The following is a 25665-nucleotide window of genomic DNA, read 5'->3' on the forward strand; positions in this document are numbered from 1 at the left end:
TCCCCGTGCGCCCGCGCCGTCGGCCTCTCCGGCCTGTCGCCGTTACCCAAGTGCCCTTGAAGCGCAAGTGGACTTTTGTTTCTGCCACCCTGTTTATGCTATTTGCAGGGAATTTCTTGTAGCATGAGGAGAGAAACACAAAGTAACCGCCAGCATATTCCCACTGTCTGCAGAGTCAGTTAATCTTTATAAACTTGCTGTTGACATGATGCAATTTCTGCCCGTTGCAGTATTGCTGTGTAGCAGCAAAGTTGTGATGAAAGACAACTTGTTGAAAGGAGTCTTTGTCATACTCCCAAATCATCTACAATTTCTTTCCCCCGTGCCACAAGCGTGCCGGTGCTTTGCAATTATACCTACGCTTGATTTCCTCCCTTCCCCCCTCCACCCCCAGCAATTCATGTTTTCTGTTGTACTCTCGTTTATTTTCTCTCTATTTTGGTTTCTTCTTCTCCCCCCCCGCCTTTTTTCTTTTTTCTTTCCCTCCAGTCCACCTTCTTCAGGCACTGAAGCTGTAACTGCTTCACTGTGGTCTCAGGAAAAGCTACTGTTCTACTCCAACGAAAGCTCATTGTGTGGTGCCGTGAAAAAAGGCTTAAACAACACAAGGGAATAAAGGCACCAGGTTTCTCTGAAAGTTTTTCTTTTCTTTTTCTTTTTTTCTTTTTTTTTTAAGGAATAATATATAAGCTGCTAGGAAAGGGCAAAAATGTCTCCTACTTCTCTCTAGTCACGTCTGGGAGGCTGTGAAATTCTAAGGAAATCTGTCTTTTACACTGGGGATTCAAAGCTAGACCACCCCACCTGCAAACCTTGGCCGTTCTCTGTATTAGCCTCCCGAGTCTAACAATAAATCCTAAGATTGTCCCCAAACAGCACAGAATCAAAGCTTACAAGGCACTAGCATAATTGCTTGATATACRTATGCATTTTTTTGGTATTGGTTTATAACAATCTCATGCAAGAAACTCAAATGCTTTCCAAAAGGTCTTTTTAATACCGAAAGTATAGTTATTTGACTCTCAGCTTACACCAGTATAAACGAACGATGAATTTGGCTCATGATTCGCAGTTGCGTTTTTGCAGCTGATGTCTTTATGGGTTGGAGAGCTGCAGCGCGGATGGGAAACGTGTCAAGGACCCGCACTGAATCCTGAAGCTTCTGTGACACCGGCTGCAAAACAGCGTCATGGTACCGCTCGATACGCAGGTCCCGTGAAGCCCTTGGCACGAGCGGCCGGCGGGACCCGGGGGGCCCGGGGCTCTTGGCCGTGCTGGCGGCGGCAGCGGTGCGTCACCCGGCGCTACCGATCCGCTCCTCGGCACGTCACGCTGAGCATCTGCTGTGTCAGACAGCGTGGGAGGCGACAGCCTTCTCCCTCTCCAGGTAAACCGCTTCCTGGGGGAAGAGAATAAACTCCTGGGGCCAGTGAATAAGCTGCAGAGCCKTAGCAGAGTTTGGCGGGCGTCAACCATTCGCTGCCGGGCTCTAGCCTGCGCCGCGCGTCTTTATCCGAAGYGATTCCCCGTCGCGGGAGCGCGAGTCCCGCCGCTGCGCTTGCGAGGCCTGGCAGTTTGCTGCTGACGTCGCTTTCTGGCTCTTGCAGCTTCGCCGAGTGCTGCAGATTTGCTTTGACTTCAGTGCAGAGGAGGGAAGTTCAGACAAAACAACCATTTCAATTGAAGCTGCTAAAAAAAAAATAATTTATCTGGATCATAGTGGTGTAAAACAGCGTTTTTTATTCAGCCTGAATTTGGACCTGTATCCTTTTAAGCGTTACTCTTATTTATATTTGTGTTTTGCTTCCCCAGTAAATATGCAGGGTGCAACACAAAGAGTGTTTCCATCTAGCAAAGACACGTCCCTCAGAGTACAATTAAAATTTTATTGTTCTGTTTCAAATAATAACAGCAATCAGTGAATTTAGAGTTGTTTTAGTAATAATACACCAAAGAAATGTTACCTTTTGTATTAATATCTTAGTATCCGCAGTAAACATGATGAAAGAAGTGTCAGCTTTAAACAAAATAGTAGTCCAGTTTGTAAATTAGGAAACTGTGTAGAGCTGGTGGCTTGCTGGTGATGCAGAGGAAAGCTAAAGCAGCGTTACGGGGCTAACTGCAGTCCCCCGTCCCCCCTGGTAACGGCCCCCAAAATACCTTTCTTCCTGTCTTTTCACAGGAGCTATGGAAATGTTACCGTAATCCAAAGCGTAGTAATTAATCCGCGCTTAGCGATATCACGAAGTGAGCTGAATCGCTGTGACTTCTCCTCGTCTCCATATGCGGTTCTGCCACGAGACGCTAGGAACGCCACCGTGACCGGAAAAGGCAAAGCCAAGCGCGGCCGAGAGAGGCAGGCGGCGGAGGAAGGAGGCGGCACTGACGGTTTGAGCCAAAAGCCCTAATTACAGGCTCGTTAGGGAAGCGCCGAGCKCAGCCCTGCCTCTGCGGCCAGCCCCGGCTCGGAGAAGGGCTCTCCGCGCTAGATCTTGGCAGGCGAGGGCTGGTGACAGATGCTTCCTCTTTGTCTTTCAGTTTTCCCCAGTATAAATAAATTCGGGCTTTTAAAGGTTGTTATTATTAGCAGCCTCATTCAAGGCTTTCCAGGACGAAGTGTCCCCTGTCCGGGAGCGACCGTGGCCCTCGCGTTGTCTAGCTGCCTTCAGCTGAGCTGTCGCTGTGGTTTCACCCGCTGGTTCGGATTCCCGGGGACGCAGGGTCCGGTAGAGGCAGACGCCTGCGAGGTGCTTTTTGGGTGCTCCGCTGCGGTGTCGTCGGGGCACGACACACGCAGGACGCGGTTTCTGCTTGCAAGCACGGCGCGGGAAGAGCGCTTCGTTACCCGCTCTCGTTACGTGAACTCGCGTGACCCGTTCCTGCCGCGGCGCGGCGGGTGGCAACGCGCGCGTGCTTGTTTCTTCTGCTCCTTTGCTTAACTTTTAACTGGCGCCGTATTTAAGTTGAGCATCGCGCTGTACCCGGCTTGTCTCTGAGCGCTCGGTCCCGTTCGTGTGACTCTCCTCCTCCTCCTCCTCCTCGCGCCCTCCTGCCTGTGCTGCAGCACTTGTTGCCTTTATCGCAAATTAAACGGTAAAATGTTTGCCGTGGGGACGAGTGGCAGCGGGGAGGCACCGCGGGGACCCGGCGGAGGGAGCCYGGCGCCGGGGTCTCCTCTTCCAAGCCGAGGTGATGCTGCGATACGGTCAGTGACTTGGGGAAGCTGCTCGGTACCTGCGTTTGGCCCCGTCTCCTCGGTTCAGCCTGGGCCTCGACTCCGGTGAGGTGCTCCGASGGCGCCGGCTGCGTCGCCGCGCGGAAACCCCGCGCCGTTACCACGCGGTAACAGGCGGTTAACCTCGCGCTCAGCACGCTCCGTCCTTCTCCCGAGCAGCMGGCAGCCGTGCTGCTTCAGGAACGGCGTCCGGGGAAGGAGCAAAACGCGGCGTTTCTCCCTCGTTTTCCCGCTGAGRTGATTATTCGCCCTCCCGTCCGCTCGCTTCCCCGCAGGTTGTGAGCGTTGCTGGAGGTTTCAGGGCTCCTGGAGCTGCTGCGCTCCGACGCGCTCCCTCGAGAAGGAGTCACGCAGAGGCTCACCGCCRAGATTTCCGCGAGGGAATCGCGCTTCTCCGACTGACCACGTAACGGGAAACCGGAGGATTATGCCTATGCCAACGGCAGCCCAACCCGAGCCCCTTCTTACCGCGTTACTCTTTGATTAAGATCGTTGTAGCAACTGGTAGCAGTGCCGGTGTTAGGACCGAGTGGGTATTTCTGCCTCGCCGGGCTGCAACTCAGCGTCCAAGCTGTCAGCCCAGATGCAACTTAAAAAAAACTCATGCCAGAAAAATGGTTTCAAGCCACCGAGGTGTTTTAGAGTTGTGTTTTCAAAGGATGGGCTTTACCTTGTTCTGGACTATTTTTATGGATGGCAAGCCTCTACGTTACCAGCTTTTGAAGAGCGCATGCCTTTAAAAACTGCAGCGCGCCTTTCGTTTTCCTTCGGCTGCAGCAAGAGAAAACGCGCAAGCACGTGGAAGGGACCTGTGCGTAAGTGGCTATTATTCGTGTAGTATTTTAAATCTAATTTGGATTCTCATCGCGAGGGCTTTTCCTTTCTTCTCGTTTCGTTTCAAACCCYGTGCGAGGGGAGGCAGTGCGGCGTCTCGCAGGCCCGCGTCGCCGGCGAGCCGGCAGCGCCCCGCGCCGGGGCGGCGGGAGCCGGGCGGGAGCCTCAGCGCGCGGCCGAGCTCGCTGGGAGCTCTGAACGAACCGGGTAAGCGCCGGGAGATAAGCAGCAGCACGGCTAATCCTTACGTCTTTGAAAGTCGTAAGACTGGCTTAAATCATACGGCGTTAAAAAACYGGGTAAAAAACCCCATCTCCGCTCCTTTTCCGTGGTTTTTGTTCTTTGCGCCTTTGGGTCGCGCTCGGATCGGGTGTTCGAGTGTCGCTCTGAATCTAGTTGACCGGTCACATACTTTTGTTTTAGGGGGAAATTATCGTGCCGTCACTTGACTCCAGGCGCTCAAGCGTTATGAAAAACACCAAACGGTGGAAGATGATTATACTGGGGGAGCTAGAAGCGCTAAAATTAGCTCRTTTAAAATCCTTCCCTTCTACGGTGCTGTTAGATTGTTAACTGAGGTGAAAAAAGACTGAAATACTTTGTGGGTTTCAAATTGATAGCATCCTTTTAAATCTTAGCATAAATTCAGTGGCACTTCACCTCCGTCACGCAATCATATCTAAAGAGCGAGAGTAGCGGTGTCATTATTTTTTTTCCCCGAGCAATACAAGGAACACATATCARGGATATATTAATGAAATATTAGCAGATCAATGCCAAGAAAAGCAACAGCAAGCTGGAAAAGAAACCTGTGCCAGTAGGTAGGCGAGTTACAGCGGTGACCTGACACGACTGAGCCGATTCAGCCCAGGGATCTGGTTGCTCTCGAGAGAAAATACTAGTAGCTTAGAGAAGGCGGGAAGAAAGCCCTTCGAGGCGGTCGGCAAGGCTGGCGGGCAGCCGCCCCGGCTCGCCGCGGCGGAGCGCTGGAGCGGGCCGCCCGGAGAGCTGGGGGGCCTCCGTCCGTCTGCGGGGGCGCGCAAACCCCGGGCTGGCGCCAGGGCCGGGCCGTCGCTCCGCACGGCTGCACGCTCGGGCCTCTTTAAGTTTAAGACTTAATTTATGYGTCGCTGTTAAGTTTCTTCCGTGGGCCGTCGCTTCTCTTCCGTGCCGCTGAAATGTAGGCTGGCTGTTCCAGCGCGCTGGCTYCTGCCCGTAGCGCCTTCCCGCTAGACTGCGCGGGAGAACCTCTCCCTCCGCTCGGCGAGCGAAACATCTCGAATTCAGGAGCAGAAAATCGCTGCGCTGTGTATTTACATTCATAGTGCCCCACTGGTCCGACGCCAGATTCTCAGGATTTCTGCGTGTTCGCCTTCACTCTTGATCCCCCTGCCCCACCRCAGTTTTCCTCTGAACTAGAATTTACCAAGCTCGCGTTCGGCGTTTTGCCGACCGGTTCAGCAAGGACGAGGTCTCAATCCGTTCCTGCTTCAGGCTCCTAAGCGCTTCGAGCAGATGAAGTTCACGCGAGCTCCTGGGCCACGGCAAAGACCCGAGCTGCTTSCCACCCTCCCCTCCCGCTTCCGTAGCGGCCGCCCTCCCCGGCAGCCCCTGCCGTGTCCGCTCCCGGAGGCGGAGCAGCGTCTCTTGCTGCGCACCAAATGCCTACACATCGTTTGCTTTAACTGAACTAGCTTCGAAAGACTTTCTACAGAATGAATTTGTARTGCACGTTTGGGAGCACTTTTTATTAGCCGTAATGAAACCCCAGGTCRTTTGTAGCTCACCTGGTAGCTTTGCGGGCTGGAGTCCTTCCCTAATTTCCAGGAGTCTAAATCTTCAAAACCGACTTTCCTAATCTTGGGGTGGATACAGCATTTCCCCGTTATAGAGGCAGRGTTGATTTCCTCTGAAAGGCAGGAAAAATCAAGGTACTAAAAATAGTTTCTTCTCTCAGATTTCCCAGCCAGCATTTAACTAAAACATTTTTTACCTATGTCTTTGTTTTTAAAAGCATCTGGCACGTTTTGAATGCATCCATGGCTTTCAGCTCCGTTTCCATGCTGTCTTTATGGTAGTGGGGTTTTTGTTGTTATTTCTTTTTTTATGCGCACGTTCACGCCCCCAGCTCTACTAAAAACAGCGACTAGCAAATCTCTTTTGCACGTTCTTGAGCTTTGCGTGGAGATTACTATTGTTTTGGGCTTCTACTTCTGTGTGAGATCTTAACGGCTTCTTAAAGATATCTGAAACAGACGGTGGTGCTTTACGCCGCATCCCTAGCCGCGTATTTCTCATGTGACATTAAAAAACGCGTAGAAGTTAATGCTGCATAGCATGCATAGYGTATGCTGCACTACATAGCAGGTCCTCTTTATTATAGTTAAGCCGTAAAGGGGAAAGGCCAGCATAAGTGAATGATTCAGTATGCGTATTCCCTTACCAAAAAGATATGTTTCGGTGCTTGTGTGTATAGGGCTCTGTTTCGTCCCTGGACACCGTCCCTCTTTATTAATTTCATTTAAATAAGGTTAAATAAAACCTGCACAATACCATTTACTGGACAAATTGCTCAACAATAGCAGCACTCTAGTTCATACAAATATGTCTTTCCACTCCCTGAGTGAGTGTAATTTATCAACAAGTGGTCCTTGTCCCTGCACCATGCAAAGTCTTTGTGAAATACACTTTTTACAACAGGCTATGATTTGTACAACATGTTTCTCCAGCTACAAACACACTGTGCTTCTTTTTTAAATGCTAAGATATAGAAGAATGAGAACGAAGCCTGCACAGTTTTGAATAATTTTTTAAGGGGAAAGCTATGCATTGTACGGGCGCTCATTGAAACGAATGGATCTTCATTATTCGTGTTCTTGAACTTGGCTGTGGACTTGGATTCAATCCATTGTAGAGGATGTTTCTCTGGTGTAAGTAAAATGCATGGAAGGGAGAGCTGGGTGATTCATTCTTCTCTATCAACTTTTGTGTTCGTCACCGCAGGTGATGGTATTGTTCCCCTTCCTCTWCCAACTATTGTTTAGGCCAGTCCGTAATGGGGACGCTCATGAGGATATGCAAGGCAGGTTCTTCTCCTTGAAGGGTTTTAATCCACACAAGAACCAGTTCCCAGCAGCTCTTGCTGAGGTTTGTTCTGCTTCGCCTGCCCAAGCCAGGCGCCGGCATCGCTCCCYTTTCCTCCAGCCCCAGCGAGCCCAAGGGAGAGGCAGCGAGGGCGGCTTGTTTCGGGATAGCTYGCACGTGACGGAGGCCAGGACCGCTGCGGGTCTGTGGCCCTGCTTCAAGCCTGGAAGACGGCAGGGTGTAATTTGGACCTTCTACCTTGCCTGTGTTGAATGGCTTGCGCATGAGGTTAAATGAGCAGTGTGGGGCAGCCATGCTCTGATTTGAGCCTTTTTTGGTCGTCTTTGCTTTCCTCAAGACCAAACACATTGCTTCCAGTCAACACTATGTTTTACTTTCCCTAAACACGGGGTTTGGTTTCTCCAAATCAAAACCTTTATAACCTTAACTGAACAACTGGGATAATAACTCAGGCAGAAMTTTGGAGGCTTCTGCTTTGCAGAGCACGCTACGGGCGGTGTGCATGCTGGTGTCTGTGTCTGCCCTTGCCTGGCAGCGCGAGCTCGTGCCTCAAGTCCTCCAGATCTTCATGAGAGATGCTCTCACCTCACCTGGCCCCTGTGGAAAGGACAGAACCAGCTGCCGCCACCGGAGGTGGGAGAGCGGGAGGATGCACAGTCTTTCCTAGCAGGCTGTCAGGAAACCGAGGAAAAGCCGATGCTCTCAATGGCTCCTTCAGTTTAGAGCTGGAGTGGCTTTCTTCAAGGCACTAACGGAGGAAGCCAGAGCTGCTCGCTACATAGGGGCTAGAGAGTACCCATGTGCTTCTAGCAGGTTGCCAGCCTCCCTGTCTTGTTGGTAAGCTCTGGCTCTCCCTACCTCCAGCACAAGGATTTAGAGGAAACTTGGCGTAAGAGGAATTTTAAATCTTCTCCTTATTCTGCATCTGTCAGGGTTTCCTTGGGGGGATGTATTATTTTCCAGCTTTACGAATGGCCTTTTCCAGGTACAGTTGACACTTGCATTGTTYTWAMAAAAATAAATAAAAACTACTGGGCTGCAGATCCGTACCATGAATGATGTGTACTGGTGGGCAGGTAGCACCAGGCAGACGCCTACGGTCTGGAAAAGCCARTACCCACTGCTCAAGCAAGGCTGCCACAAAACCAGACGTTTTTCTGCAAAYGTACCGCAGCGCTTAGGAAACATAAAGTGTCGCTGAAATACCGAGCGTGATTATTGTTGAATTGGTGAGCAGCCATCTGGAAACTCAAAAAAGATCACGGTGCAAAAATAATCTGGAGGCTGCAGGACCCGGATACAAGTGGGCAAGATGCAGATTCCAGGGCAGGAAACCTTAACTCAGCATTTCCTTGCTTTTCTCACTTTCTGTCTCAGCACTGATGTTATTTTAATATAGCTCCATGGCTCGAGCTGCTGTGATTAGTGGAGCAATTTGCAGTGCATTCTTCAAAATTGCCAATCAATTTTAGCTCAAAATAGATGAAAGCCCCACGYAAGCGACGGCTGCTGTCCAGAAGAGCTAAACAGTTCTGCAGATCTGAAACGAGCTTCGACTTGTTTGCACAGGGCCCCTCCAAAGTGCAGCAGCTATCCTGGCATCCCCAGACCCCTGCCACGGGGGCCTTTTAATTGCCGTGAGGAAAGGGAGACTCTAAGCCTAAAAGGGAATATGCAGAGATCAACGTGTTGTCTGGATTTTGCTAAATCCCGTGCAATACCTCAGTTCTGGGGAAAGTGCAGCTGAAAGAGCTTGCAAAAACTCACCTGGTGGGAAAGCTTAATTAAAACGCAGCCTTGCGAGCTCTCTGGCCCGGTGCCTTCAGAGCCTTGTCGCTGGCAGGCGCCTCGGCCGCTGCTGCCGGGCTTCCAGGGAGCTCCCGGCCCACCTCCTCTTTCCCCCACGGCAGAGTTGGCTGTAGGTATTGAGGGGAGCTACTTGGTCCTCCTTTAGCCATTAAATGTGTGCATGGGCCATAAAATCGCAGTTACTTTCAGATTTAGAGCTTGGGTTTTGCTCAGATGAGGCCAGTTGCTTTGGCAGCGCTTCCTCCAGCACTAGAGCACCGCAGGGGCCATATGGCCCCACGCAGCCACCGTGGTGACACCAGGCCTCCTAGATGACATTTCTGGTGCAGAGCCAAAGGCCGTGGGCTTAATTTTCCTCTGTGTTTGCTCTTTTGTTGCTGTTTATAGGGGCACACAGAAGTGTCAGATGTTGTGTTACCAGATGAATGGAGACTTTGGTTTGGTGGCACTGGTACTTGCAGGTGTGAACGGCACTGTTACGGTGAAGGCCTGGAGAACTTCGAGCTATCCATCGCTTGGGTCCTTCTCTTGGTGATTGAGGTGTGCWGCCCCTCTGGCAGTGTTTTAGCCCTCTCCCACAAGCGTTGTTCTCCCTAAARTCACTGTGTGCACATGAGGTCCCGATCAGCACTGGTGAGCGGTGGTGGGGTGGGTGAAGGAGGGCTTGCTAGCAAAGAGCATGGAAGAAGAAAACCTCTAGGTAGCAGCGTGCATTTTTTTTTTCAAAATACCTGTTTTGTAGCAGTTGTCTGTGTCGCTGCAGTGAAAGCAGATAACCTCACGTTCAGGGCTTTCGTTTCAGAGTCAGATTGCTCCCTCCGCGACGGGCTTTATTCCGCGTGCGCCGAGGTGATGAAGCTGGCGGTGGCCCCGGCGTGCTCTCTGTTGGACGATTGCTGTGCTCAGTCGCTGGGCAGAGTTTGCCTTATCGGATTGCATGTCATGACTGCTCGTCTTTGAAGAGCAGGCTGTTTCTCTAGCAAATATTCCGGCTGCCTTGCCGGAATCTGCAGGGCATGCTGGCAGATTCACTTTTATTGCAGATGATGAGCTAACCAGGATCGGGGCTTGGTTTTCTGGAGGAATCGGGATGGAGCCRTGAATTCTGCATTTACTCTTCATACTGTGAAACGCTACTTACTGCTCGCAGTTTGTTTTTGACTTTGTCTCATCCTTTGTGGCGTGAGGCTCAGGAGAGATCCAGAAGTAAGAAGGGATTTTGACTGTTTAAAAATGTGTATTTTTAGCTTTTCCAAAAGAGAAGGCTTTTTTATTTTTAGCAATTCCCATGGATTCCATCCAACATTGCTACCGATTTGCCTGAGATGCTTTTATAGCCACGAAGCAAAATGTCCTTGAGAGGCTGAGAATATGCCTCTGTTGATTTCTGGCAAAGTTTAAAAGAGGCAAGTTATTTAGTTTGGAGACAACATGAAAAAAATCCTGGTTTGCAGGAAACCAAGTCCTCAGAAGGGTTCTGCATCAAGCAATGACAAATCAGCAGCCTTCAAACGTGCTGCATAGACATGTGGGRGTTTTTTCTCAGTTACATCATTTCTTGCCTCACTACTATTGCGAGGACATATTTGGATACAAATTTTTTTATTTTTACTGAGGAATTGATTTCATGGCCACCTTAAGTGAATAAAGCGGTGATACATTAACTAATGTCAGGCGGCGCGTGTTTAGCTATTTGTCTTTGCTGCGGTATTGCCAGTAGTACTTTTTTTCTCCTCTCTTCTCCGAGACCTGTTGATGTTGCCACCCGAACCAAAGTCCTCCTAAATGAAACGCCGTCAGCGGCATGGCTCGGTGTGCAAGCACTAATTCCTCCAGCCGAAGCTGACAAATGCCTTTCTTCGTGGTTGTCCTCCCCGCCACGGTCTCACGGAGCGGGAATATTGGCGGAGAAAAGCTTGACCGGAGGAGGAATAGTTGATGCCGAGGGCTAGCGGGAGAGAAGGAAGACGGCGACGGGACCTGCGGTCTCGGGTGAATCACCGCTGCGCTGCGTTCCTCTTTGCGCCCCGATTTCCGGGCGGAAAATAGCCYGGGGAGCGCTTGCGCGGGAGAAGCTCGGTTATTCGGGCAGGGGGAGCGTTTCGAGGGTCCCAGGCTCGCAGGCTCGAGTGCGACAGTGAATGTGACTAATAATCCGTGACCTCGCTCTGATTGTAGATGAAAGAAAGCTGATGACGGGCCCCTGCCGCTACACAGAAAGGAATTAGACGTTGTCTAAAGCCAGGGCAGTGCCGGAGCATTTGGATTTCACATCTGAGATTCACGGGTGAATAATTCAACGCTTGAAAAAATGCTTCAGCCACAGTGTGACATCTCCGCTTCTTCTTTCAGTGATATCCAAGAGTTTCACTAAACATTGCCTCCTAGGGAGCTGGGGCAGCTGTCCAGATATTTTTCCTCTTAAATATCAGCATTCCAGATTGTTACCTGGATACGGATGGAGGTTTGGACTGATATCTTACAGGCTGCGATCTCTCTTAATGCGGGATTCTGCCTCCAGAAATGGCCTCCGGTGTTTGGCTGAACCCAAAATATGGCTAAGTGAAAATTAAGAGATCTATCTTTATATTTAATTGACACTTTCATCTAATTGGGGGAATTGCTAGGGCACACAGAGTTGTGGATAGGGTTGCTTGGGAATTTTAAATAAATGAACCAAATCTCAAAGGCAAATGTTGGCAGATTTATTAAACATCAATAGAACGATGTAGGAAAAGTAGAACGTGTAGAAAACAGCCCTGTAAAATTACTTGCTTGATAYGAGCCCTGTAAAGTAAAGCAGCCAGTCTGTGTTTTAAAGCCAAATACGATGCCATTAAATCTCCCCGCTGGAATGGTTAAACTTGTAACAGCCCAGACAAGCAAGCGTTAAAGTGTTCACACAGCCCTAACTCTGCTTTCTTGAACACGTACGTTATACTAAGCCTTTAAATAAATCATCACATATTATTTTTCTAGTAATTCATCCTTTTTCTGAACTACTAGCTAAAAATGGATAGTATCATATAATTGTCATCGTTCAGACTGCTTCTTGGGCCTAATGAATTCTTTGCTCCATGAGATAAGTGTTTTGATCGTTTACTCTTCCTACCTGCCCTTAGTCCCTTTCTCGTCAGAAGCGCTGGCTCCTTTAGATGCGCAACGTGGGATGCAACTGTGAAGCTATTTTAAGTGTAAAATTTGGTGGTCCAGCCATGATACTGTGCAAAGATGCTCGTGTCTGTATGTCTAAGTCTCTCTTGGATTCTCCTTGTCCGCTCTACGCAATACCCTGAGATGGTATCCGGGAAGAATCGTACAATGATGTTTTGTGTAAGAACTGCTACCTGGTTGGGTAATTAAAGGCTGGGTAAAATTACCTGATACAAATACACGGATAAGCAGCCCTTCTGCCTACGAGGATGATCTTTACGTCCGAGGTGCTGTAACTCGGGGCGGCTGGTTGGGTGCGTAGCCCGCGGCCGGGGAGCCGCGAGGCCGGGCTGCCTCGCCGGGGCGGCCGAGACCCGCTCCGGAGCCCAGCTTTGGGGCTCGCTGGAGCCGGGCGGCGGGCGGCCGGGCGCCGTCCCCCCGGGGCTGCTTGCGGGTAAGGGCCTCGCGCGCAGGCGGCCTCCTGAGCTGGGCAGCCGTGTGTTTTTTCCGACGTGCGCCTTCCCTYGTCTTCCTCGGGTTTTGGTGTGTGCGCAGGTGTTTGGAAGACGAAAGCGAATGAACAGAAGCAGCCCCAGCTTCGGACTCGGGTGCTCAGAGCACAGACTTTGCTTTCCCAGCACAAGGAATTACATGGAGTTGAAAGTGGAAAAAGGAGATCGTATRGAAGAAGCCATTTGCTATCACTGTGCTCATAGTTCTCTTTTATTATATGGTTCTCTTTTATAATAAAAGTTTCTGAATTGAAAATACTAGAAAAGAGAAATGTTCACCGTGCTAGGGTTACAGCAGGTACTCTGATGAGCTCGCATATCCTCCTCCAATACCAGTGAGCTTAATTGCCCTCTTTAGTCCACATTTTACTGTATTACAGATTTTTACAGAGCAATTCCTTTTTTCTTTCTTCTTTTGGTAAGCCTGGTGGTTAACAGGGATGAGAAGGAAACATTTGTACTTAGGGAATCTTAAGAAAGCACAAACAAAGAGGTGATCTTAAAAGCTTGGAACGGAGTCTCTTCTGCAACGTACCTCTTCAAAACCCATTTCCAAAATCCTCATGCTACTCTGGCTCTGTATTAATCCATATCTCTAAAGAAAATTTTACAGGCTACCCTTCAGCTGAGTTATTTGATAATATCCAGTGTTCAAGGGACTGTGAAACATCCCCTTTCTTAGAAAGCTTCTACAATATTAATGTACTTGACCAGAGTGTCTCATATTTCCCCATTAGGTTCACAGGAAGAGTTTGCTAAGCTTTTAAGATACTGTCTTGTAGACCTAAACGTAAATACTGAAGCACAAAGAGAATTTTGGTAATAAGTTCATTTAAATTGAGTTATTCTGCCCATCAAGAAATCTCCGTCCTGAGCTACGCTTTAATGGCTTTTGTTAGTTTAGGCTCGACGGATACATAATTAGTTTTGGAAAGGTCCTTTCGGTTTTGTGAGGTTAATACCCCAGTATCGCGCTGAATTTTGAACCTTCTCAGATTTATGAGGTTTTGAGTTTTTAATCTTTCCAGCCTAATTTGCTCAGAAATGCAGACCTTCAGCATTTCAGATTTGGCTTAACTTTATACCCAGCGATTGAGTGGAAGCTACATGTTTGGAATACACTTGCTTGTAAGGAGGAAGGAGGAGAAGCAGCCTCATGCTGCGTCTTTGGTCATCTTTTATTCTTCTCCGCGCTGCAGCGGGAGGTCCGGCGGGCTCCGATGGAGCCGCGGCAGCAGCAGAGCCCCCACTGCTAAGCTTGACCCCCTCAAGGTGCCTGCACGTGCCCGCACGGGGCAATGCCGGGTCTCCTGGCAAAGCGCGGAGAAGAATAAAAGATGACCAAAGACATCTTCTGTGCAAAATCTCATTAAACAGAGGTGTCGGAGCATTTTAGAGCCTTTCAAATTCAGCTGTAAACCCCTTTGGAGCTGCTAGCTTTTCGATCCTTGATTTTGGATTGATCGGCTCTACCTCCTCCGTTGTGGTGGGGCTGCTCAGGGATTTCCTCTGCTGCTTCTGGCTGGGGCAGGGCTTTGCCGCTAAGGTAAGGCTGAACTACAGGCAGCTGAGATAGGTGGTCCTTTCTAAAGTTATCCCGAGTGCCTGCTCCCCCTCTTAAGCCAAACATCTGTTTTCCTTAGTATCGCTTAATGAATAGGATTGATTCAATTTTTTGCTTCTGTTTGGCTCATATAATATTTTTTTTATTCTTAGAGCTTAAACTTATTTTTCTGTACTAATTTTTCCAACAGTCAGTTTGCCTCTAAATTCCAGAATTGGATGAAGTTTGGGGACTGGTCTGCTTGTTTTTTAATTCCAGGTCTGAAAAGGATGCAGTGCCGTGCTACTCCCTTTTGGCTCTTGTTTTGCCTTTTCTTCACTGATGGTAGTGATGGTTTGTGTTCATTAATAAGCTCTGTTAATGAGCTACTTACTCTCATCAGGGCCTTGCCAGCCTTCCATAGTAATTTCTTATCAATTTASTCTTAGGCATTTCTGAAAATTTTTATACAGATCATTCGCTTAGAGGGCAGCATAGAGCAGACTTGTATTCTTGAATACTGATTATATTTTGATTTCCTGTCTATTAAAATCAGATCTGCTAGAAAATAATGAGACCAGCTGATTTATGACCATCGTGGAGCTATGGAACAAATCAGGCTTAAAATACTGGCCTGTGCCTGGAAAGGTGAGTTTACGGTTATTCCTCTTACGGATGCCTTCTGATCTTGCTCTTCAAACAGATTTAGTATTTCTTAAAATACTCCCTTCTCCTYGGTTCTTAATGCTGAACTCCTCTCTTTCAGGAAATCACTGCAATCCTCTTTCCTCCTCCTCATCCCACCCCAGACAAAGATAACTTCTGCTTCTCTAAATATGTTTGTAATCCTAATAAGCTGTAAAAGAAGGGGGGAAAAAAAGTGCTAACCCTGGTTGGATAGCTGTTAATTTTCTTCCGAGGTGACCTTTGATCAGAAGTCTTCATCCTCCACCCCCGCCATTCAAACAGAAAGGATGTAGTTAGCTAATAAAATTACAGCCCGGTCCTGGGGAGCAGTATGGAAGCTGTACCTGCAGCAGTTCTCATCGCTGATTTTAATAAGCTTGTAGCAACCGTGTAATACTCGGCCTGTCTGTCTTCGATTGTAAAACCTTCTTTCTTTGGGTAAGGCCATTCACGTCTCTTAATTTTTATAGAAATAAAATTTTAACTTTAGACCATCACTCGTTCCCATTTTCAGGATGTGAATGTCCCCCTCCGCTTGCGGTGCTCTTAGAAGCTCATTAGAGTGTCCCCAGCTGTGTATCCCTTCACTGCCTTCCCCACTTGTAAAATGAGAGCGGATGACCAAAAAAAACCCGGAGACACTTCTTAAGAGACCCGTCTTACTGTCAGCGTCCAGGAACCATCCGATTTCCCTTGAGCCTCCCCCTTTTCCCTGTTGCTGTTAGATCTCACACCGGGCCAGAGGCTGGTGGGTTGTTCAGCCGGGTCTCTGCCGTTGCGTTTTGGTACTGGGGGGGGTTAGCAGATACCTGTTCTCTAGTACGGGACAGTGTTATGCTGAAACAAGCTGTATTTCAGACATTCCTTCACGCATTTCAGCTTCTCAAGGATTTTAATTGCCGCCCTTTTCCCTTTATGATATACTGCTGTTCTTGATGTGTGAGAATACATTTATAGAGAAAGCACCGTCTGTGTTTTACATGCGCTTTGTCAGGAAGGCTATAATTTTGTTCACTTCCTTCCTTTTTCCTTAAAGTTGTTTGTGACAGGTCTTGAAGCACTTGCACCTGATGTCCTCCCAGTGTAAGGTCAGGAACTGTCATTTATTTCAGAATTTGCTCTAAAATAGCGTGCCATTAATGTCGTATCTTGGGGTCTGCTGGAGTTGGGGCTTGGGCTCGGCAATAATTGTTGCATTTGCTTTCAGCTGTGAAAAAGGTGGAGGGCTTGCTTTGAATATTAACAAGCCACCCATCCTTTACACCTTCTGGGAACACACTAGATCTTAAATTGTTTCTTCTTTTCATGATTTTTTGTGTTCTTCATTTTTTCCACAAGCTCTTTCTATCATCTTTGGGCTTTTGGTACTCCCCCCACCCCCCAAATTTATTCCTAATTGGAGGATTTTATCCATACTTATAACTAGGTTGCTGAACTTATTTTCAGTTAACTTTTGTTCTGTCAGACCTTACCTCCATTAAGGGTTTCAGATGTCTGATTGCTGAGATTAGCTCACCAGGGCCGCCTTTGTTTTGTCTTTCTCCTTCTTCACTCATCCTCTTCTCCCACGTGGCCACCGTTTTTGATACCTGAGGGCCTGGGAGCTGCTAGGAGGTAGGATTTGCTCAAGAAATTCTTCTGGGAAAATAACTTGGAATCCTTAAATCTGGCATCTATTTCCCAGATAGGAGAGGCACTTTAGGAAGGGGATGGTTTCACCATACCTTTCCCTCGATGAATATCATCCCTGGAGCCCCACTGGTTCTGGAAATGCCACATACTCCCCACAGAGGCATCTTTGCATTTTTTTCTTGCTATGATGCAAGGCAAAATTTTGAGACCCTAGGCCTAAATAAAAATGTAAATTCTTGCAAAAGTAGGCTTATTGAGGAGGTGCTTCTAGAGAACCTTTTTCTAGAGACCTTGCAATAAAACATATCCCCATCTACTGGCAAATGAAGATTTTTATCAGCTCACCCACCAGATATCRAGTTAATATAAAAATTAGGGATCAAATTTTATGGAGTCCTTAGAATAAGAAGGATCTGGGGAACTCAGAATTTGGTTGGAAAATGGAGTGGTTCAGGTCAATTTGCTGCCTGACATCATTGCACCGGCTCTTGGGAGCACATTGGGTTGGCAAGAGTTCAGGCCAGTTGCCCCACAACACTGTCTCTGAAGGAAGCTCCCTATCCTATGTTCTGTAGAGATTCTGTCAGGGCTAAAGTAAAGTGCAATAAAATAATAGATATTTTTCTCTGTAGAGGCCTTGCTGCCCACTTTGTTAGCCTAGGAAGAGGTGTGCAACGTGTTGGACTTGCTTTAGAGAGGAAATGTCTGCTCTAGGATGCAGCCCAAAGAGTTGAGAGCAGCATTTCTGTGTCTTTTGGAGTGCCTTATTTCTGTTTATGGCTGATTTGTGCAAGATGCCCCTGAACTCTGTTTTTTAAATTCTGCAGAAGGGTTAATAAAGTCCTGCAAGGGCAGAGGACATTGTTGTTCACAAGAGCACAGTGTATACAGCATTCATTTCTACTGTGGATAAAGCTGAATTCTTTTCTACTACTACTCTATGGAATGTAAATATCTCGGAGACATTTACATGGTATTTCTTTTTAAGTATATAATGTTTTCATTCAAAAGTATCATAATTCTTAAAAGACCTGTCAGAGGCTCTGACATGTAATTAATTTCTCTAAAGCTCTTTTTTTTTGAAAGATAGATATGGAACTCATTCTAACACCTGCGCTTATTCATAACTCTGCAGAAAAAAGCCACATCTTCTGCTTCACTTTCTTCCCCCATTTCTCCAGAAAAAGATTTCCCTTCACTTTGGATACTCCCTCTACCCTCATCATCTCTAGCAAACAAAAGCGCTTGGTAGGTAAAAGATGGGTGAAAACAGGAGCTGGCATGTTGGGTTATGTCTGTGTGCTAGTGGTSGTCTTCTTGTTCAGCTTTAAACTAAAACACCATTGCAACCTTAGTTATGGAACAGCTATCGCTAACCCCTAATCTAGTCCATCTAATATAATTTCTGTATGTGTAGGTGGGTTTTCAGTCAGACTAGTAGACTGTTTATTTTACTTGGTGGATTTTTTTCTCTGCTTGGGAGTATATTAAGCCACAACAGTATAATGCTGGTGCTCAGGAAATACGAACAAGGAGATGTTCAACTAGCTATGGAAATATAGCTAGGCAGCAAAGCACTGGATTACATGGCAGTCATGGCTAGCTGGCTGTCTTTATCCCCTGTAAACGCTTCCAGGACATCACTGAGACCAGCGCCGCCTTCGCTGAAAAACACCATGAGCCAAATCACTGCCGCCTCCCAAAGAAGAGCCTGCGGAGGGAGTCCTGATGGGGAAGAAMTGGCTCCAACAAGTCCCTCGATAGGGCCATGTCTTCCTGGGCCAGTGTTGGAGGACTGTGTTGCTCCTCTRGAAGTGGCTGGTCCTTCCCCCTACCCTATCAACATCTGCTCAGGACAGCYATGGGCAGCACTGAAGGAGAAGGATGTTTTCTGGCTCACCAGCACCATTTGATTTCATTTCCTACAGAGAACGTTCCTTGTGTTAGCAGTGTGTTGCACAATCTTTAACTTTATAGGAAAAGGATCAACTCCTTTCCTCCAAACAACTGACAGAAAGGTGTTGCACGCAGTGTGCTCTCTGTGTGTGGTAGGATCACTATTAGCAGTGAGGGCTGGAGGAACTTGATCTTGGGAACTGTGTTTCGTTCTCTGACCGCGTCTCTCCRCCAACACAGCTTGCTCAGCTCTAGCAATACCAGTCCCCATAAAACTTCTTGAGTATCACATGGGGTTTTTAAAGCKGTACAAAATAGTGCTTTGGGTTATGTGGCTGTGTGGGCTGAAGGACATCAGCTCACAGGGAATGGGAGAACCAGTTGCAAGTACCACATTTTTATTCTTCCAGGCTTCTGCAAAAAAGCTCTTCACTAACAGCGTTAGTACAACCCATTAGCAACCATAGTGGGAAAATTTACAGAGAACATAAGGAATGGAGAATTAGTTGAGATGCTGAGAGGTTTTAGGGAGTCTTGCAATCCTGCATAGGTTCACCTGAGATCAGAGGGCTGGAAGGGATTACTCTAGGTCGCTGAGCCCCACATACTGCTGTCACAGGCAACTGCATCCCGTCCTTCTGTCCATTCATTTGTCCGGCTCATGCTTAAAACTAATTGGGTTCTATTTTGGCCCCACTGCTTTCTTTCTGAGACTTCTTCCCTTCAGTCTCCTTTCTTAGCCAATATCTTTTTCATTTATGGCAGCTATGATCTTAGACCCTTAAGTACGTGGTGCAGTCAAGAGAAATCTTCCCAGTGATCGAACTTGCTGAAACTGTCCTGATAGCACAATCTGCCAAGCTATGTTTCTGCCATCATCCCCCGGAGACCTAGAGGATCGACTGGAGTTTACCTGGCTCCGCATCTTGGACCGTCTTCTTTGGYCTGCTGTCACCTTCCTCAGTCCACTCCACCTCCAGCCAAGTTCATAAAATTCAAGCTGGTATCTGAATTTCCTCCTGTTGGTTCTTCATAATAGCTTGACCTCAGTCAGGTATATCTTCAGTGGCTTAACGCTGTATGAAATTCATCTCCTCTCCCTTTTATTCTCCTGCCTGCAGCTGGTCCTGTGTTCGTTCTGCTCTCGCTACCCCTTGTATATTCACTGTCTATAGCCTTTATACCCTGCGCCCCCGGTTCCTCTCTGCCTTCATTTAGTTTTCCTTTTCAAGGGAACCAKCTGTTCTTCTCCTCTTTGTTATTCCCAGGCTTCTGTTTCTTCTTGTTCTCCATTGCGTCGAGCCCCTTTGTCAGCTTTTCTTTCACACTAGCTCGTGTTTCCCCCCATTCCCCGTGGGATCTGACCTTTCGTGGGTCACGCTGCTCCTAAAAGGTCCTCTTGTTCAGCAGGTCCCTGCAAACTTTAAATAGCCTGTTTCATCTCACTTCCTTGCTCTTCAGCCACATCCGAAGATCCCCAGCTGATCCCCCATTCTTTCCAGCTTGTTTCTAGAGCTCCAATTTCTGCTCCGAGTTATCTCAGTCAGTGCTCTTTATGTAAATAGTTATGCACAGGCACATCCCCATAACTCTTGCATTTTGTCGTCTTTGTCGTGTTTTCCCATCTTTGGATTGCATCCATCAAAACCTGGCTTTCTTCACCTCCCTCCTCCTTATACACACGTATCCCTAAAAACAATAATAAGTAGAGACGAAAAATCCCACGGACTTCCCACCTATGAACTCCCTTTTCCTGCGTCTGCTTGCTTGACTGCCTGCTTGCCCGTTGCTTGGCTCCTCGGTCCTTTGCCCAAATTAGCCCTGCTCTCTCGCTGAAGTTTGGCAGTTAACTGTCTGCCAGCAGTAATTAAAGGCAGAAAGCCTCCCTCACATCCTCGCTTGCAAATCCCACTTACGACACAGGCGGCTCCCAGACAGACTCTGAGAAATGCAAACTGCAATCAAACCGCAGGCTCTGCAAGCTATAACCAAAACAGTAAGCGGCGAGCAGGTAGAGGTGCAAATCCACATACTCGCGAGTAAGGAGACCTTGTGCCTTTCTCCTGCAGGAGATGTCCCGGGGGTAACAGTATAATGCTTTTTTAAAAATGCTTTATGTCCGTGTTACTATTTTCTCTCTGGAGATGGTTCGGGCACTGCGAGTGACAAGTTTACATTATTGGAGAATTACTGTTTCCACTTTTGTTCTATGTTTTATTCATTGCAAGCCATTATTTTAATGTGGCTATGATTTTGTTGCTGGTTGCAAACAGGCCACCTGTGGCATTTTACACCAAATTGTTATAAACAGGTATATCCCAGTGAAAGAGCAGCCAGTACTGAGACGGTGCTTGTGCTTCTGCATGATGCAGGAAGGTGGAGGACACAACTGTGGCTCTCAGCTCATTTTGCTGATAAAGTGAAGACTTGACTGTTGCAAAATTAAGCTTTCTGCAGCGACACTGCATCATCTTGTACCCCTTAACCTGGTTCCTGTGGGTTAAGCGTTACATGGAACAGTGAGAAAGAGCTAAATAGTATCCTGCTTTGCCTTATATACTTGGATAACTTGAAATATTGCTATGATTCTTCCTATGAATATAAATATTACTATTAAATATTTATATGATGGTCATACTCCAAGTCCTCTCTAGGAGTGAGGCTATGTTTCTGATGGAGCTGCAAAATGAGGAAGCATTGCCCGTCCTTTGGGGAAAAGCAGATTCGAACCAAACAAAAGTAGGTCCTTTCCTACACAGTGCACAAACTGCCAAGTGCCTTACCGCAAGGTGCTGTGGAAGCCAGGCATGTAAACGAGGTAGAAAATGGTCCGGCGAATGAATAAAGTGTGGATGTTCTCTGTGAATCCAGAAGTCCCTTAGCTGCAGGTTATTGAAATTGAGGTGCTAGAGCAGGACTTTTGCTTTGCATCTACTAGTGACTGTCAGCAAGGACCGAGCCTGTGGACTAAACAGTCTTGTCCAGTTCAGCTGTTCCTGCGCGGTGGCTGGTTACGTGATTTGAGTCCGAGGGATGACGGGGCAGGAGTTGGAGAGGCGCTCGCTTACAGCTGTAGAGCTGATTTCTGCTCCGCGTTACGTCCTGCTCCTTCAAGGGGAGGAGGTGGTGCTGCTGCTTGATCCTGCCCGGCTAAGCCTCTATTARAGCATCACCTCTGCACCTCAGAAAGATGGTGGAGATCAGAGTGCGCAGGAACGTTGATTATAACCTTCTGTATTTTGAAGATGTCACCTGACAGTCAGATCATCCACAAATGCCCTTTTGAGTGTTTTTTGAAGTGAGCACGTGAGCAGAGAGTTCAAATCTGTAAACATGCATAGCCAAATATCCTCTACTCCAACTCTACCTGCCTGCAGTTAATTGAAATGAAAGATCTTGGCACATTTACCTTCCACCTGGAAAACCACGAAGGTGTACAAAACACATTTATCAAATCATAATATATTTAAGCTCCTTACTTAATTCAGCTTTTCTGCCTCACGCAGCAAACAGYCCACTCCCAAGAAGCCGTGCTGGCTCGTTTAATACTTTAGCCTCTGATTTTCCTGAACATATGTTTAATAGGCAGGAGATATTATTAAGGAGGCATGATGTTGTAGACTGCTCCTGGAAAATGCAGAGCAGCTTTCACACTTAGAAGTTAATCTTCTGCAAGTTACATGTAAGTACTCAAAATGATGCATGATCTGTGATTTGGAATTTTGCTAGATACGCTTTGAGTCACTTCTGTTAAAATATGTCAGCAATTCTTCCGCCGAACGCGTTGGCTCCAGAAAGAAAGCTTTTGTCAACCACAGTAGGAGACCGGGGTGTTGAGAAGAGTGTGGATATTGGTGAGAGCGAGGAGTCTGACTTGAACACACTGACTCGCATTTTGAGAGCTCTGAAACGCGGATTTGCATCAAAGTAAAACTCACAGGGTTAGTTAAATATTCCTCTAAATATGCAAAGGAATTGAGTTACTGATGCTTGTTATTCTTATCTTACTCTTGGTGTCACAACATCTTTAAGTTCAGTGAAGGTTTCACTTACTAAGACGCTTGTAAAGATTTCACATTAATTAAGAGGACTCCACTGAAAGTCTGAATATGAATGAAGTTCCTCTTCTGAACCCAGGGCAGTGAATACCGTGGGAAGATCAGATACTGACAAATGTTGATAAAAAAAAAAATCCTAAAACAAAGACTATGCTTCAGCCTAGTACCTGTTCCACGAGAGAAAAAGTTGAGTTTGAGTCACCAGAAGGAAAGAAAAAAAAAAAAAGATTTTTGCCTTTAATTTACAGCCAAAGAGGTGAAATTATGATGCTCCTGGAGGTGTATCTCACCGCGCAGCGTTGGTGCTGGGTGCTGACTGCGGTCCGCGTGGGGAGGCAGGTGCATATCGCCATTGCTCAGGCTTGCGCTCCTTGAACAGCCGATTGTTTTCATGCAAGGGTTAGGTGGATTTCTCTGTCTTTAATGGAGAAAGGGGAAAAACACAGACCTGATTCTTTTCTCTGTTTTGTTAGTTTGAAGAAATGCCAGCAAGTTCAGGGGCATCGGTCTAGATCGGTGCTCATGCGGCTGAGATAAAATTTCAGCTAACAGGGAACAGTGAGCGCAACAGTGGGTGGCATGAAGATGAGACCAAATTCCAGAGGGAGGATGATGAAAAAGTGCTTAAAATGAAAAATGAGGCTATAGGTACATTTCTCCTAAAAGTCTCAGGGCAAGTTTTTTCCTCCCTGTCTATCCTGGGGCGAGTCTGCTCCTCTGCGTGCTTCTCCGCTAACCCATCTGCTAAATGGAGATAATGATGTACATCTGCTTTTGTAAAGCAATTTCAGATGATGTGAAAGGCATTGCTGAAGTGTAGAGCACCACTCAAAGGTTTAAAGAAGGCCTTTGGGGAAGAAAATGGTGATCTATATCATTTCAACCCTGCTGAAATACATTGGGCTTAGCTTTRGGAGTGGATAAGTGAAGATATGGTAGCCTTAATAAATAGTATTTGTCCTCTTAAGCAGGGAAGGGGCAGCATGTGATGTTGTGGAGGKTTTTTTTTATTGTTGTTATTTTTTTATTCATGGTTCCTTGAGCCAATTTTGAGAATTGTACTGACTGTCGTTATGTTTCTGGAAATGTGCAGGTTGGCCAGACGCAGTGGGGCATGGAATGAACAGAAAGAGGTTAAATTGATGGATGACCAACAAGAGCAGGATTGTGCCTCAGAAGACCAAGAAACTATCCTGATTAATGGGGTGAAAGAAAATGGTAAGAAACCTAATTACAGTACATGAGGGAGCAACAACAACTTGCAAGCCAACTTATTTTCCTAATTCTTTTCATGTATTTAATTTTAATGGTTTGCAGGTATCTATCAAATGTAGATCAGTAGGGTAAATGGTTATTTTCTGCAAAGATGTCACTCAGCTGTGAATTTACAGTTTTTTAAGTCTAACAAGTACTGCTTTTGCCCATGCATATGCATGGTTGAGAATGTTTATGTGCACATGCAGTTTGAATTATGGATTTTTGCTTGGTTTCTCAGGGAAACAACTCACATGAGATCACATTGCCCCTCTGTCTGTTGGGATCCTTTTCCTCTTTTCACAATTCCTTATGAAGCCGTTAGCTAATCTCAGTCAAATTTYATTGAAAGATACTCAATCCCTACAAATCTGGGGAAAAACAGATGTTGGGCAGAAGAAACCGATCCAGGGAGGGAAGGTCTGACCTGTGAGGCCAGCGATCTCTGTGCYACGTGGCCATGGAGGACTGTAGGACACAGATGCACAAGGAGAGCAAGATTCATTAGTTCTGCTGCTTTCCGGGCCTTTTTGAAGCTCCACGTGCTGTTGTGATCGTTTCAGCAGAGCAGGCCTTTTCAATTTGCTGGCTGAAGATCCCATTAGGATTCTGGGCACCTCTTTGGTGTATAAACACACGCTGCTAGTCGCAGTCATGATGCTCTGAACTACTAAGTCATTTCAGCTTTCACTGACATCAGTGGAGAATGATCAGCCTGTTCTAGGAGCCTGCCTGAAGTATCTAACTTTTTCTTTAGTCAATCTAATCTATTTCCTACTTGCTTTCAAAAGCAATAACTAATTAGAAGTAATAGCGCTCTGCTTGCCTGAAAACCTGATTGAAATAAAGATTCCTCTGAGCATTTCTCAAGACATTTGGCCTTTCCATTGCAAGCTGCAGTGAATGCAGTGGTGTTCAGGTGTTGAGGAAAAGCTTGACGTTTTTGTTCTTCACAAAGTTTTTGTGGAGCTGTTTGGTCAATTTGCTGGGTTTTAGACTTTGTGTTAACCTCTAAAGCTTGCAATATATAAAAATATACAAAGAAATATTTGTATATCAAGTTGACCCTGTTAGACCTTTAGGACTCAGTCCTCTGCGGTCTTGTATGTTCAAACCCTTTGGTTGTAGAGAGGCAGATTTTATTCATATTCATTAGCTGAAATCCAGGAGTGACTGCAGACACGTGGATGCCCAGCAGCCCCCAGAACTTGTGCTAGTGGCGGGCGAAACATTCGCTTGTGCTCTGTTGTGGGAGGGGATTTTGAACGCATCTGCATGTGTCAGCCCATCTTCTGCTTGAATGTATCTAGACATCAATAAGGTAAAGCAGTAGCTGGGAGCTGCGAGAGCTACAAGGAGCCATGGTCCCTCTGTCTAATCTACTGATTCCCAGTAAAATCTGTGGTGACCTGGTCAATAAAGACAGATTTGATTTCTAGAACCTGACACTGCTTCCCTGAAATTCAATTAAACAGGGCTTAAAAAGTGCTTTAATTAAGCATTGCTGTGTAGGAGTTGGCGCTGAGTCCGAAGCGACAAGCAAGGCAAGAGCTGCCGTTCTCCTTTCCGAAGGCAGCGGTGCCCAGCCGGCAGCTCTTACGCCGCTGTCTCCCTGGGGCTGAGTTTAGAGGTGTGCCTGACGCTTTTTGCATCCTCGCACCCTGACTGCAAAGCGAAGTTTGTTGCACTGGCAGCAGTTAATTTAGAGCAGGCTTTAGGCTACTCTCACGCACAGTTAGGGACTGGCCTAGTTCCAGCGCTGATTCCCGGCAGGAATGGTCAGTATTTTTCCTCATACACTCTTGGGCTGTAGTTAGGTTAAAACTGAAAAGGCCTTTTTGGCTTTTGGCATTGCTGGAGGCTTGCTCTTTCCTGGATTTGCTTGGTCCACATCAGGCATTTCCACCACCCCTCTGTTAGCAATAAGTAGGACCTTATCACTGCGCC

General features: G+C 47.0%; 2 protein-coding genes across 2 annotated transcripts in view; both read left to right on the plus strand.

Annotated features, from left to right (window-relative positions):
* Nucleotides 1–25665, plus strand: part of NEXMIF (neurite extension and migration factor) — a 47072-nt gene that overhangs the window by 15505 nt on the left and 5902 nt on the right. The window contains exon 2 of the mRNA XM_085324385.1: nt 23558–23682. Within this exon, the coding sequence (XP_085180511.1) occupies nt 23607–23682 (76 nt within the window). The 5' untranslated portion in view covers nt 23558–23606. The remainder of the gene's footprint in view (nt 1–23557; nt 23683–25665) is intronic.
* The window catches only part of RLIM (ring finger protein, LIM domain interacting), a 51557-nt gene continuing 38445 nt past the window's right edge, over nt 12554–25665 (plus strand). The window contains exon 1 of the mRNA XM_085324386.1: nt 12554–12568. The gene's annotated coding sequence lies outside the window, so the exon portion shown is untranslated. The remainder of the gene's footprint in view (nt 12569–25665) is intronic.

The sequence above is a fragment of the Rhea americana genome, unplaced genomic scaffold (assembly GCF_003343005.1).
Source record: "Rhea americana isolate MKP2758 unplaced genomic scaffold, rheAme1 scaffold_90, whole genome shotgun sequence".
NCBI classification, from domain to species: Eukaryota; Metazoa; Chordata; class Aves; order Rheiformes; family Rheidae; genus Rhea; species Rhea americana.